The sequence below is a fragment of the Salvelinus namaycush genome, chromosome 1 (assembly GCF_016432855.1).
Source record: "Salvelinus namaycush isolate Seneca chromosome 1, SaNama_1.0, whole genome shotgun sequence".
Classification (NCBI taxonomy): Eukaryota; Metazoa; Chordata; class Actinopteri; order Salmoniformes; family Salmonidae; genus Salvelinus; species Salvelinus namaycush.
In genome coordinates, this window is record NC_052307.1 from 42,190,064 (window position 1) to 42,205,200 (window position 15,137).

General features: G+C 44.4%; 1 protein-coding gene across 1 annotated transcript in view; it reads right to left on the reverse strand.

The window, feature by feature from the left end:
* apba1a (amyloid beta (A4) precursor protein-binding, family A, member 1a) overlaps nt 1–14,761 on the reverse strand; it is a 33,376-nt gene extending 18,615 nt beyond the window's left edge. Inside the window, exons 1-2 of the mRNA XM_038998607.1 lie at nt 14,345–14,761; nt 13,649–14,296 (exon numbers count right to left, since the gene is read on the reverse strand). Of these exons, the coding sequence (XP_038854535.1) occupies nt 13,649–14,296; nt 14,345–14,761 (1,065 nt within the window). The remainder of the gene's footprint in view (nt 1–13,648; nt 14,297–14,344) is intronic.
* Between the last annotated feature and the right edge of the window lie 376 nt (nt 14,762–15,137).

The window sequence follows — 15,137 nt, forward strand, 5'->3', positions numbered from 1 at the left end:
CAGAGGGGTTAGAGGGACAATAGAGCTCTGAGTGCCAGACCATTAGCGACCCGATGGTCGTTAGTGATTTGGGTACTACCAAAGCATGTCCAGAGTGCATAATAGGAGATTACCATGACTCAACGTTTACGTGGAATTTGACTGCGTTCATGACACAACTGCCGGTGTTGCGGTAATATGGTCACAGCAACGGTCCTATATGCAGTGTCATTTTGATTTGTCACAATGCCTGGTAAGTATCATAACATGGACATATACATGCACACAAAAACACCTCTTTAGTGGAAAGCGGTGGAGACTCGAAGCTTTCACTCCCTTCAAGCATGGGTGTCCGGATTGAAGACTCCGCCCCCTGAGGAGAGGCCTGAGAGTCTGAACCTGGAGACTAGAGAGAGAGCAAGGAAAAGAGAGAGAGAGGAAGAGAGAGAAAGGAAGAGAGAGAGAGAGAAAGCAAATTTTACTTCCATCATTCAAACATAAAAACATAAAACAGAGCAGGGCCTTGGAAGGATTGATCATATGGTATATAAGACTTATACGAGACCTTTTACTGAACTAAATCAATAAGGGTAACACCCACATTTGGTTCAAACTCAACAAAAGCACGATCATTAGTGACACTCATTTACATATACTGTATGTCTATGCTTCTCACTCAAATTCAGTTTTATGATAATGTCCAAAGAGAAACCAACCAGTTCCAAGCTGAGGGAAATGTGCTTTCGTGTGGGGATTTTAATGCTAGAACAAGTTCTGAACTTGACTGTGCAGACCCTTAGGGTAATAAACATATACAGTATTTGGACATTTGGACAACCTGTATTAATGATTTCCTTTCGAGTACATATAGCCCAAACCTCCCTGACTTAAATGTGGCTTTGATAGCTGCCACAAAAACACATTTAATCAAATGGGAAACCATTCTAATTGAAAACCTCAAAAAATATATGGTTAGATTCCGAGTGTAAACTCAAGGATATTTATCAAATAAAAAACAATACCAACCACAAGATTCAGCAAGAATATTGTGGCACATTTAAAGAATACAAACAAAAACCTAAGATGGAAGAAACGGAAGCATTTTGAAAACTATGAAAGAGTGAAAACCAGTTCTGGGAGAAATGGAATGGCTTAAAAGGAGAACAGAAGAATGATCTAGCCATTCAAAATGGCAACATCTGGACCCCCCAACATCTGAACCCCCCATTTTGAACATCTCTATGGAATAATACCATGAGAAGACCTTACTTTAAAACAAAGAAATATCCAAGAAAAACATAATTAAAAACAACCAGAATCTAATTGACTTCCAAATTACACAAGCTGAACTTTCAAAGAACATACAAGCCTTAAAACCTGGAAAGGCATGTGGCCCTGACAGCATCAGGAATTAAATGGTTAAACACAGTGCTCCTGAGCTGCAGGATGCCTAATTAAAACTATTCAACCTGGTTTTGGAGAGTGGCTGCTTCTTGGAACCAAGGGTTCAAAATCCCCATGTAAAAAAGTGACAAATTACATTGATATTTAGTCATTTAGCAGACGAATTAAACCCCAACAACCATTGAGAGCAATTGTAATGGAGTCTTTTGTAGGCACTTTACAGAGGCTAACTCTGCCATGGCTCGTTGGGCAAAGCCTATGAAGAAATTAATTGGGTTTTTGGAGGGTTTTTGGATAAATGCAGAAAATAAGGTCTGTGGTAAACACAGGATTAGGAGATTTTATACGTTTTTTTCTATGAAATAATCTTCATCAGCTAAGATCACTTTTTGAGAATTTTAAAGCATTTATGTAACTGAAAAAAGTAAAAAGCTAACGATGTGCTTACATGTAAACATTTTTTAACTACAGCGCATGCCTTTGATGTCACCAACGCTACGCAAAGCTTCACAGCTCAATCAAAATGTATATACAAGACATGGCTGGATAGCCGTGTAAAACAGCTCTGGGATATTGACAGCCAGAGACTGGCTTAACCCTTTACACTCGTGGGAATTGGCCTATATAGATAGGGCCAAGCATTTGCTTGGCCTATATAGATAGGGCAAGCAAATGCATGCATGGAAGCAATTAAAACAGTTTGGAGATTATGGGAAAATTATTAGACTAAAGTTACAGGCATAACAGTTCATCTGACACAAGACTGAATCCAAACATTACACTATTGATTTAATGTGCATTTTACATTTACTGTACTTTTTCCTATATTCGTGGTAAATGTGGGGTACTGTAGGTACAACATAAGACAAAACAATTACACGGGTTTGAGTGAGAGGACTAACTGGTGTCTCCAAGTGGCCACACTCCTCTCCAAAGTGTGCACAGTTCCTAAGTAATTTCAATGCACTTTTATGACTCAAAGAAGAGTCTTCAACTATAAGGTGCTTTTTTGAGCTCTCCTAGCTGTGCCGTTGGGGAACTAGAGCAAGCACACTTCTAGTTGTTTTGAACACAACCCTGCATCTCCGCCATCACAGAATTATTGTTGTTGTTTATGCAATCCATAAAAAAGGCTCATTATAAATTGCAATTTGGATCAGGTGGGCATCCTTTGAAAGTTTGTTCTGTTCAATTGCCAACATGACAAGCTAAGTTATAAAATATGATCTTACAGTGTTACTGTAGGCTTTCACAAGGTAATTCAGAGAAACAAATCGTCATTTTGATACGCAGAGAAAGGATTCATTAGTGCATTCAGGTGTGTGTTCTGCGGCAAATTTTCTTCACAATAGACAAACATAGGCTCATTCTGTTCAGAACAAGCCAGGGTATGATGCCATGTCATCTTGTAACTGTACATCAAACATAGTGCTAAAAAAGCGTTGACACTGTATATGACATGAGTTTTATGTATTGGAAATGTGAAGTGCACATTTGGACGGGTGTTTGGCTTGCTTGTATGACATGTGGTGGTTCATTTCTTTACTATCAAATGAGGAGAGACAAACGTATCACACAAGTCAGAGTTATACTTAAACTAAATCTTTAATAGTGATAGCTTTGCAATAGCAATGGCTTGGCGACGAATCACCGTTTCTGTTGATCTGTTGAGAGCGCCAAGACAAAAGTACAAAGGTCTTTCATAGCCAAGATACACCCCTTTCAGCCTACATGACGAACAACAGATATATAGAATGGGTCACAAGGTTAAGATCTGTATGAAAGATACCTATAATACATAGCAGACAGTATCTGCTGTGTCAACAGTTTTCATTGTATATACCAGTGTCTGGCCCTCCGACTCCAAACTGGAACCATCTCTCCCTGGTACGGTATAGAACAGAAACATTAACTCGTGCTCTGGAATGCTCTTTAGGTTTTTTTCACCCAAAAAACATTGTAAATATCTTGTCAGTGTTATCTCCCAGAGGCCCATCCTCAGTAGAGCACACACACAATAGTTAACAGAATACTCTATTCTGTTGAAGAAAACAACCATTTGATGCAATAAAAGCATTATAACATAATCTTGCAATTTTGCCACCATAGACATCAAATGGGTATTATTATAACCCTCAAAAACTCTGCTTTCAAAATAAAAGGAGTCCTCTTAATTTATAGCATTTGCCTCACTCCCCAATTAGTGGGAGTGATGGGGAAACTTCTTGTTGAGTGCGGTTCTCAAGTGTATTATTATTATACGTATTATTATTATTGAAATGAACTGTATTTCATTATCCTCATTGCATTGTACTGTATTTACTGAAATGCTGTACCACTATACTGCTTTGGCAATATCTACAAATTGTATTTCATGCCAATAAAGCAATCTGAATATGAATGAAAGAGAGCGACAGCAAGAGTTGGGGATACGGAGGAGGAGAAGAAGAAGGGGAGAGAGAGATAGAGGGGTAGAGAGAGAGGGGGATTGAAATGGGAAAAGGAGGCGAGATGAAGAACGAGACAGAGAGGAAAAATATAGAAAGGGAAGGGAAACCAGAGGAGAAAAGAGTAGAATAAGATATATTATATAAACAAACTACATCTCATTCCAAAATCATAAAAATTATTATGGAGCTGGTCCCCCTTTGCTGCTATAACAGTCTCCACTCTTCTGGGAAGGCTTTCAACTAAACTCAGCAAAAAAAGAAACGTCTATTTTTCAGGACCCTGTCTTTCAAAGATAATCAGTAAAAATCCAAATAACTTCACAGATCTTCATTGTAAAGGGTTTAAACACTGTTTCCCATGCTTGTTTAATGAACCATAAACAATTAATGAACATGCACCTGTGGAACGGTCATTAAGACACTAACAGCTTACAGACGGTAAGCAATTAAGGTCACAGTTATGAAAACTTAGGACACTAAAGAGGCCTTTCTCCTGACTCTGAAAACACCAACAGAAAGATGCCCAGGGTCCCTGCTTATCTGTGTAAACGTGCCTTAGGCATGCTGCAAGGAGGCATGAGGACTGCAGATGTGGCCAGGGCAATAAATTGCAATGTCCGTACAGTGAGACAGGACGGACAGCTGATCATCCTTGCAGTGGCAGACCACGTGTAACAACACCTGCACAGGATCGGTACATCCGAACATCACACCTGCGGGACAGGTACAGGATGGCAACAACAACTGTCTGAGTTACACCAGGAACGCACAATTCCTCCATCAGTGCTCAGACTGTCCGCAATAGGCTGAGAGGCTGGACTGAGGGCTTGTAGGCCTGTTGTAAGGCAGGTCCTCACCAGACATCACCGGCAACAACATCGCCTATGAGCACAAACCCACCGTCGCTGGACCAGACAGGACTGGCAAAAAGTGCTCTTCACTGACGAGTCGCGGTTTTGACTCACAAGGGGTGATGGTCGGTTTCGCGTTTATCCACGAAGGAATGAACGTAACACCGAGGCCTGTACTCTGGAGCGGGATCGATTTGGAAGTGGAGGGTCCGTCATGGTCTGGGGCGATGTGCCACAGCATCATCGAACTGAGCGTGTTGTCATTGCAGGCAATCTCAACGCTGTGCATTACAGGGAAGACATCCTCCTCCCTCATGTGGTACCCTTCCTGCAGGTTCATCTTGACATCACCCTCCAGCATGACAATGCCACCAGCCATACTGCTCGTTCTGTGCGTGATTTCCTGCAAGACAGGAATGTCAGTGTTCTGCCATGGCCAGCAAAGAGCCCGGATCTCAATCCCATTGACCACGTCTGGGACCTGTTGGATCGGAGGGTGAGGGCTAGGTCCATTCCCCCCAGAAATGTCCGGGAACTTGCAGGTGCCTTGGTGGAAGAGTGGGGTAACATCTCACAGCAAGAACTGGCAAATCTGGTGCAGTCCATGAGGAGGAGATACACTGCACTACTTAATGCAGCTGGTGGCCACACCAGATACTGACTGTTATTTTTTATTTTGACCCCCCACCCCCTTTTTTCAGGGACACATTATTCAATTTCTGTTAGTCGCATGTCTGTGGAACTTGTTCAGTTTATGTCTCAGTTGTTGAATCTTGTTATGTTCATATAAATATTTACACAGGTTAAGTTTGTTGAAAATAAACACAGTTGACAGTGAGAGGACGTTTCTTTTTTTGCTGAGTTTAGATGTTGGAACATTGCTGCGAGGTCTTGCTTCCATTCAGCCACAAGAGCATTAGTGAGGTCGGGCACTGATGCTGGGTGATTAGGCCTGGCTCGCAGTCGGCGTTCCACTGTATCCTAAAGGTGTTCGATGGGGTTGAGGTCAGGGTTCTGTGAAGGCCAGTAAAGTTCTTCCACACATCATTATCTAGTCCCTGGAAGCTCGTAGAAATGCAAATAGCAGAATGGATATTCCAATTCAAAGCAATGACCACCGGGAGTATGTACATCGGTGGCCATATTGGATGCACTATTTGGAACACTCGATGAATTGAAGCTTATCATTCCATAGAAATTGATATAGAACTAATCTATGGCCTGTCTATTGATTCTCTATCTACAGTGGGGCAAAAAAGTATTTAGTCAGCCACCAATTGTGCAAGTTCTCCCACTTAAAAAGATGAGAGAGGCCTGTAATTTTCATCATAGGTACACTTCAACTATGACAGACAAAATGAGGGGAAAAAATCCAGAAAATCACATTGTAGGATTTTTAATGAATTTATTTGCAAATTATGGTGGAAAATAAGTATTTGGTCAATAACAAAAGTTTCTCAATACTTTGTTATATACCCTTTGTTGGCAATGACAGAGGTCAAACGTTTTCTGTAAGTCTTCACAAGGTATTCACACACTGTTGCTGGTATTTTGGCCCATTCCTCCATGCAGATCTCCTCTAGAGCCGTGATGTTTTGGGGCTGTTGCTGGGCAACACGGACTTTCAACTCCCTGCAAAGATTTTCTATGAGGTTGAGATCTGGAGACTGGCTAGGCCACTCCAGGACCTTGAAATGCTTCTTACGAAGCCACTCCTTCGTTGCCCGGGCGGTGTGTTTGGGATCATTGTCATGCTGAAAGACCCAGCCACGTTTCATCTTCAATGCCCTTGCTGATGGAAGGAGGTTTTCACTCAAAATCTCACGATACATGGCCCCATTCATTCTTTCCTTTACACGGATCAGTCGTCCTGGTCCCTTTGCAGAAAAACAGCCCCAAATCATGATGTTTCCACCCCCATGCTTCACAGTAGGTATGGTGTTCTTTGGATGCAACTCAGCATTCTTTGTCCTCCAAACACGACGAGTTGAGTTTTTACCAAAAAGTTATATTTTGGTTTCATCTGACATTCTCCCAATCTTCTTCTGGATCATCCAAATGCTCTCTAGCAAACTTCAGACGGGCCTGGACATGTACTGGCTTAAGCAGGGGGACACGTATGGCACTGCAGGATTTGAGTCCCTGGCGGCGTAGTGTGTTACTGATGGTAGGCTTTGTTACTTTGGTCCCAGCTCTCTGCAGGTCATTCACTAGGTCCCCCTGTGTGGTTCTGGGATTTTTGCTCACCGTTCTTGTGATCATTTTGACCCCACGGGGTGAGATCTTGCGTGGAGCCCCAGATCGAGGGAGATTATCAGTGGCCTTGTATGTCTTCCATTTCCTAATAATTGCTCCCACAGTTGATTTCTTCAAACCAAGCTGCTTACCTATTGCAGATTCAGTCTTCCCAGCCTGGTGCAGGTCTACAATTTTGTTTCTGGTGTCCTTTGACAGCTCTTTGGTCTTGGCCATAGTGGAGTTTGGAGTGTGACTGTTTGAGGTTGTGGACAGGTGTCTTTTATACTGATAACAAGTTCAAACAGGTGCCATTAATACAGGTAACGAGTGGAGGACAGAGGAGCCTCTTAAAGAAGAAGTTACAGGTCTGTGAGAGCCAGAAATCTTGCTTGTTTGTAGGTGACCAAATACTTATTTTCCACCATAATTTGCAAATAAATTCATTAAAAATCCTACAATGTGATTTTCTGGATTTTTTCTCCCTCATTTTGTCTGTCATAGTTGAAGTGTACCTATGATGAAAATTACAGGCCTCTCTCATCTTTTTAAGTGGGAGTACTTGCACAATTGGTGGCTGACCAAATACTTTTTTGCCCCACTGTATGTGGGCGCTCCTATCCATCGATGCTCCATTGCCCAATGTCCATAGTTCCAGTAGCTACTTCTCTGCACAGAAAACACACCTAGGTTGACTCATAAATATTCTTCAACAATATTCAGTGATGTTTCATTCATACAGTGCAACTGTCATACATTTGAGACATTAAGAGAAATTGAAGGGAAAAAAACAACTCCCACGATGAAAACTGGCCCGAATCCACAGTCCATAGAAAAAGAAGTCCAGGTCAAACACCAAACAACATAGGAGGAATGTTTGGTATAAATCCACCAAAACTACACTAATGTTCACTCCAAACAAACCTGGTTTCCATGGTTTTCATGCAGACGGTCTACCAGGAAGTCCCAGAAGTTCTCCATACTTTGAGCCTGAACAACGGTCAAACTATGATGCAGACTGTCCTTAACTTACTTACACACAAACAGACACTACCTAGTGGCTACAGAACCTGAATGAGGTAAACTAGCTAACCTTCTCTCATGGTACTGTGGTGGTAATGTATCTACAGTCTCTGGTGGCTTGGTACCAAGTCTGAGCTCTGCTCTACTCCTGTTTCACAAGCTATCAGAATTCACAATGGACTTGTCAGAAAGGCACAGGGAGGGGTGTGTGTGTCTGTGCGTTTGTGTATAGACAGAGGCCTGCAGTGCATGAAAACAGGCTCTCTGCAATGTTATTGGAAACCCTCTGAATTATTCACTCTCTCTCTCTCTCATCTACACTAAATAAATTATCCTGGGGAAGGCAAAAATAACATGTTCTTCTGATGAACGGCAAACTGCCAGAAAGGAGAAGTAAATGACGCTATAGTACAGTACGCATAAGGTCATTATAGCACAGTCTTAACCCACCTCTCTTTCTCTCTCTCTCTCTGATATATTTAAGGGGCTTTATTGGCATGGGAAACATATGCTTACATTGCCAAATTAAGTGAAATAGATCATAAACCAAAGTGAAATAAACAATACAAAATGTACAGGAAACATTACACTCACAAAGGTTCCAAAAGAATAAAGACATTTCAAATGTCATTTATGTCTATATACAGAGTTGTAATAAAGGTACAAAAGGGAAAATAAATAAACATAGGTTGTATTTACAATGGTATTGTTTTTCACTGGTTGCCCTTTTCTTGTGGCAACAGGTTATAAATCTCGCTGCTGTGACTGCACACTGTGATATTCTATCCAAAATTGGATTTGCTTTCGAATTCTTTGTGGGTTTGTGCAATCTGAGGGAAATATATGTCTCTAATATGGTCATACATTTGGCAGGAGGTTAGGAAGTGCAGCTCAGTTTCCACCTAATTTTGTATGGGCAGTATGCACATAGCCTGTCTTCTCTTGAGAGCTGGGTCTGCCTTTTCTGGCCAAGCAAGGCTATGCTCACTGAGTCTGTACATAGTCAAAGATTTCCTTAATTTTGAGTCAGTCACAGTGGTCAGATATTCTGCCATTGTGTACTCTCTGTTTAGGGCCAAATAGCATTTTAGTTTGCTCAGTTGTTTTGTAAATTCTTTCCAATGTGTCAAGTAATGGGTCTAATTGCGTTGCTGTCCTGGGGCTATGTGGGGTCTGTTTGTTGTTGTGAACAGAGCCCCAGGACCAGCTTGCTTAGGGGCCTCTTCTCCAGGTTCATTTCTCTGTAGGTGATGGCTTTGTTATGGAAGGTTTGGGAATCGCTTCCTTTTAGGTGGTTGTAGAATTTAACGGCTCTTTTCTGGATTTTGATCATTAGCGGGTATCGGCCTAATTCTGCTGTGCATGCATTATTTGGTGTTTTACGTTGTACACAGAGGATATTTTTGCAGAATTCTGCATGCAGAGTCTCAATTTGGTGTTGGTCCCATTTTGTGAATTCTTGGTTGGTGAGCGGATGTCACAGTCAAAAAGGGCAATGGGTTCTATAACTGATTCAAGTATTTTTAGCCAGATCCTAATCGGTATGTCAAATGTTATGTTCCTTTTGATGGCATAGAAGGCCCTTCTTGCCTTGTCTCTCAGATCGTTCACAGCTTTGTGGAAGTTACCTGTGGCGCTGATGTTTAGACCGTGGTATGTATATTTTTTGTGTGCTCTAGGACAACGGTGTCGAGATGGAATTTGTATTCGTGGTTCTGGCAACTGGACCTTACTGAGATTTACTGTCACGGCCCAGGTCTGACAGAATCTGTGCAGAAGATCTAGGTGCTGCTGTAGGCCCTCCTTGGTTGGGAACAGAAGCACCAGATCATCAGCAAACAGTAGACATTTGACTTCAGATTCTAATAGGGTGAGGCCGGGTGCTGCAGGCTGTTCTAGTGCCCTCCCCAATTCGTTGATATATATGTTGAAGAGGGTGGGGCTTAAGCTGCATACCTGTCTCAACCCCCGGCCCTGTGGAAAGAAATCTGTGTTTTTTGCCAATTTTAACCGTACACTTGTTGTTCGTGTACATGGATTTAATAATGTTTTATGTTTTTCCCCCAACACCACTTTCCATCAATTTGTAGAGCAGACCCTCATGCCAAATTGAGTCGAAAGCTTTTTTTAAAAGCGTGCAGGGTGAATACGTGGTCTGTCGTACGGATGTGTGGATGATGTTAAAGAGTTTAAGTATAGCCAATTGGAATTTGTGGTCTGTATATTTTATAATTTCATTTTGGATACCATCAACCTCTCTCTCTCTCTCTCTCTCTCTCTCTCTCTCTCTCTCTCTCTCTCTCTCTCTCTCTCTCTCTCTCTCTCTCTCTCTCTCTCTCTCTCTCTCTCTCTCTCTCTCTCTCTCTCTCTCTCTCTCTCTCTCTCTCTCTCTCTCTCTCTCTCTCTCTCTCTCACGCACCGCACCGCACCGCACCGCACCGCACACACACACACACACACACACACACACACACACACACACACACACACACACAAAAACAACATTAGTACCAGCAGTAACTCCATGAGAGCCGGTGGTTGGCTCTAAACCAGATGTAAATTGTGCTGTCTGAAATTAATAAAAGACAAACAGAGCTAATTATTGAGTCTCTCAAAAACAGGATAGGAGACAGACAGTAATCTAGCAGGGCTCTGTTTGTTAAGTATAGTGTGTGTGTGTGTGTGCGCATGTGTATGTGATAAACCACTATGCTGATGGCTTTGACCTTCTCAGGGGATGCGTGTGATCTGATACAATGGCATCAACTCCTCACATCTCTAGACAGTGTCAGGCTCTTATGACTAAAGGTCAACAAACATTACCTCAGCTCACCGCTCATGCGCCACACCTTTCGGATAATATGATAAGCTTGAATGTGTTTGTGTGTGTGTTGCGTGACTCTACTAAAACCCAAATGACTGCCTGCTCCCAGACATGAGTCCGTTGTTGTCTCCAGAGGTCTGAGTGAGTACAAAGAATCTCTCTCCATCATTTCTTCCCCGTTTGAAGAGGCACAGTCTTTTATACTCGGAGGGGATTTCTCAAGCTAGCGTGACAGTAGTAAAGTGTTCATCCATCCACTAGCCATTCTCATCACTACTATGCCCCCTGGGTAGTTATACAGAAGAGTAAGAGCTCCAGTGGCGTAAACCCCCCACCCCCCTCTCCCCACCACCTCAACCCACCAACCTCCCTGTACCAGCCCCCCTCCCCGACCATAAACGTGCATGAAGGCAGTCCCCTCCTATACTCCATGTTCACCCACGACTGCGTGGCCAAGCACAACACCAACACCATCATTAAGTTTGCTGACAACACAACAGTGGTAGGCCTGATCACCGACAACGATGAGACAGCCTATAGCGAGGAGGTCAGAGAGCTGGCAGTGTGGTGCAAGGACAACAACATCTCCCTCAATGTGAATAAGACAAAGGAGCTGATCGTGGACTACAGGAAAAGAAGGGCCGGATATGCCCCCATTAACATCGACGGGGCTGAGGTGGAGCGGGTCGAGAGTTTCAAGTTCCTTGGTGTCAACATCACCAACAAACTATCATGGTCCAAACACACCAAGACAGTTGTGAAGAGGGCATGACAACACCTTTTCCTCCTCAGGAGACTGAAAAGATTTGGCATGGGTCCCCAGATCCTCAAAAGGTTATACAGCTGCACCATCGAGAGCATCCTGACCGGTTGCATCACCACCTGGTATAGCAACTGCTCGGCATCTGACCACAAGGCACTACAGAGTGTAGTGCGTATGGCCCAGGGGTGGCAGGTAGCCTAGTGGTTAGAGTGTTGGTCCAATAACCGAAAGGTTGCTGGATCGAATCCCCGAGCTGACAAGGTAAAAATATGTCGTTCTGCCCCTGAGCAAGACAGTTAACCCACTGTTCCCCGGGTGCCGAAGACATGGATGTCGATTAAGGCAGCTGCCCGGACCTCTCTGATTCAGAAGGGCAGGGTTAAATACGGAAGACACATTTCAGTTGAAGGCATTCAGTTATACAACTGACTAGGTATTCCCCCTTTCCTGACACCCAGGACCTATATACTAGGCGGTCAGAGGAAGGCCCGTAATTTTCTTGTGTTACTTGTTGATTGTTTTTTTACTGTACTTTACTTTTTTACTTTACTTTACTTTGTTTTTTTATATATGTATTTTTTTTTTACTTTAGTTTATTTAGTAAATATTTTCTTGACTCTATTTCTTGAACTGCATTGTTGGTTAAGGGCTTGTAAGTAAGAATTTCACTGCTATTTGGCGCATGTGACAAATAAAATTTGATTTGATTTGTTTGACATCAGCATGCCATCTCCCTGAATGAGACAGGAGTCTCCCTAAATGCAACAAAGTCAAACTTTGGTGGGGGGGTGTGTCTCTAAATAATGCTAATTTAACTATTCTCCTATTTGTTTAAAATGCAATTTGTACTGCTACAGTGGTACATTTTTAAATAAAAGCTTATTCCAAATTAAACGAACATGCCCACCTCTGTGTCAAAAAAAAAAAAAGAGGACACGCCTTTACTATTAGGCACATAAAAAACATTCTGAAAACATAGGAGGTACCGTGAAAAAAATAGTGACCCCTGAATGTCACGGTATAATTCGCACTCTGTAATTCAGCAATCCTCTCTGACTCTTCCCTCACTCTCTCATGCTCGCTTCTCCATCCTCCCCTTTTCTTTCTTCCTCTCTTAACCTACACTCTACCCCCTTCCCCCTCTTATCAGTGTCAGGCTGTCTCGGTCTGGCAGGCCAAGGCAGCTCCATTTGCAAGGCTGACAGTGTAGTGGAGAAGCTAAGAGAGGAAAGGTGGCGTGCAACCACAGAGCTAGGAGGAATACTGATGAGATGAGACCGCTGGTCAAACGATTCAACCAACCTACCCGCGCTATAGCTACTGCAGCAGTCAAAAGGGGAGGGCAGGAGAGGAGGATCATTTGTCCTCACAGCCACCACTCAGAAAGCAAAAGGGAGAAAGCAAAAGGGAGAGAGGGATAAAGAAGGAAGAGAAAAAGAGAGATGAAGTGTTAGAGATATGAAGTGAGAAGGGGACGGTGAGACAGAAAAGAGGTAAAGAGAAAGATAAATGATGGAGAGAGGAAGAAGTGAGAGGGATCTAATCTTGTGGTCTTGAAGCCAGAAGGATATGTGTTATTCAGCTCTTCTGCTGTTGCCTTTCTGGATCATGATCCAATACATTCAACATACAACCAAACCTTTTCCTAGGCTGTGTCTCAATAGTCTAAAGTTGATTCCTATTTTCCTTACCTCCTCTCCTATTGTACTGATTTGAAAGAACTGGACAGACGAGCTAATTTCATAGAGCTAATAATTTCACGAGCTAATTCATCCTCCATATTGCTCTCATCTATCTTGTCTTTTCATATAAATAAAGATAGAGAAAGGAGACGAGGGAAGGAAAGGAAGCCACTTCAGACTATTAAGAGACCCTTCTTCTTTCCTGTCCTGACCAGTCTGAGGTTGTAACTCAAGCTGCTATCTACTGTATCTTTATATAAGAATTACATCATTATTAAGCAACCAGCTCCATTACAGTGTGTCAGGTGACCACACACATGCACACGCATTTACGCACGCGCGCACACACACTCACTAACACATGCACCCACACACAGGTGAGGTGACTAAACCCACACACACACACTAGTGTTAGTCTGTATAAAACCAGTACTCACGTCGCCCCCTAGTGAGGGCTGCAGGTCACAACACTCAGCGGTGGGACTCAGGTCCTGTCTCATCACCCAGATGGGTTCTTTAGGCTCATCAGGGGTGTAGGGTGACCTCACCGTCCTGGTCTTCACCTCCTCTATGGCCTCCTTGATGTCCTTTATGGCCAGGGTGATGGCGTCTCTTTTCTCACGACTGTTACGAACCCCAGACGAGTCCTCAGAGGGACTGTCTGCTGGGGCTGGAACGTTCTCTCCTTCTCTCTCATCCCCCTCAATCTCCATCTCTCCCTTGGGATGTTTGGAGTCTGTGGGGGCGTCGGATTGGGAGTTGTAAGAGTCTCCCTCTTCCTCTCCTCCTTTCATCATGTCTTCTTTGTCCCCTCCCTCCCCCAACCCAGCAGCAGCTCTCTCCAGACTCTGAGAGCTGGCACTCTCTCTGACTTCCGTTACGATCATGTTGATGTCCTCTTCACCGTCCTGGTCGCAGCTGTCTGCCCGCGGGTACGGAGCAAACTCCGCCTCCTTCTCAGGGCTGTCTGACTCGCCGTCCGAGCGCTCGTCGTAGTGGTGCAGCCTCGACCCCACTGCCTCCTGCTGCCAGTAGTCCCCGCCCCCGTCCCTCCCCTCAAACAGACGGAACCCCGCCTTTCTCTGCTGGAGGTTCTCGTTGGCATTTGTAGGCCCCGCCCCCTCAGCAGCAGCAGCAGAGGGGGCGTCGTTGATCTCCTCATACACATGTTCTGTCAGGGAGTAGTGGTAGGCTTCAGAATATGCCTCGTCTTTAGGCTCCATCCCTTCCTCGATGCTGATGTCCCGTCCCCCCGGCACCCTGGCCCCTCCCCCATGGAGGTTGAGAGGTTGGGTGTAGACGTAGTTAGAGTAACCACCCCCAGGGTTCAAGGTTTCCTCTGCCTCCTCCTGACTGGGGGGTCTCCCAACGTCTGGTAGGGGTTCCCGGGGTAAGGGAGGGGGCTGAGGGGGGTAGTTGAGGTTCAGGTTGGGCTGAGGGTGGGGATGGTGCTGCTCTGACTCAGCGCTCTCTGTGTATCCCTCCGCCTCTGGGCGAAGCATCACCTCGTAAGTACCGCCCTCGTCCTCTGCCTCAAGATCTAGGGCCATTACGCAGTCGCCCTCCGCCCGGTCTGTGTGTGTGTGGAAAGCGCTCTCCGTGCTGGCCGAACGGGCTAACGCAGAGTTATCCCCCTCTGTCTCCCTCTCTCTATACCTCCCTCTCTCCTCCTCATCCTCCTCCGGCTCTTCTCGTTCTGGGGGTAGAGAGTGAACAGGCTGTGGGGTTGGCAGAGGTTGTTGTTGTTGTTGGTGTACCCTCTCAGCCTCTCTCTGCTGTCTCTGTATGTGTCTCTGCTGCTGTGCTCTGAGCCTGGCCTCGCTGTCCCCCTGTCTGCGGTAACGTGTCACTGCAGGACGCAGGATGGGCTGTGACTGACCCTGGGCCTGCTGCTGCTGCTGGGGTTGGGGAGGGGACTGGGCCCCC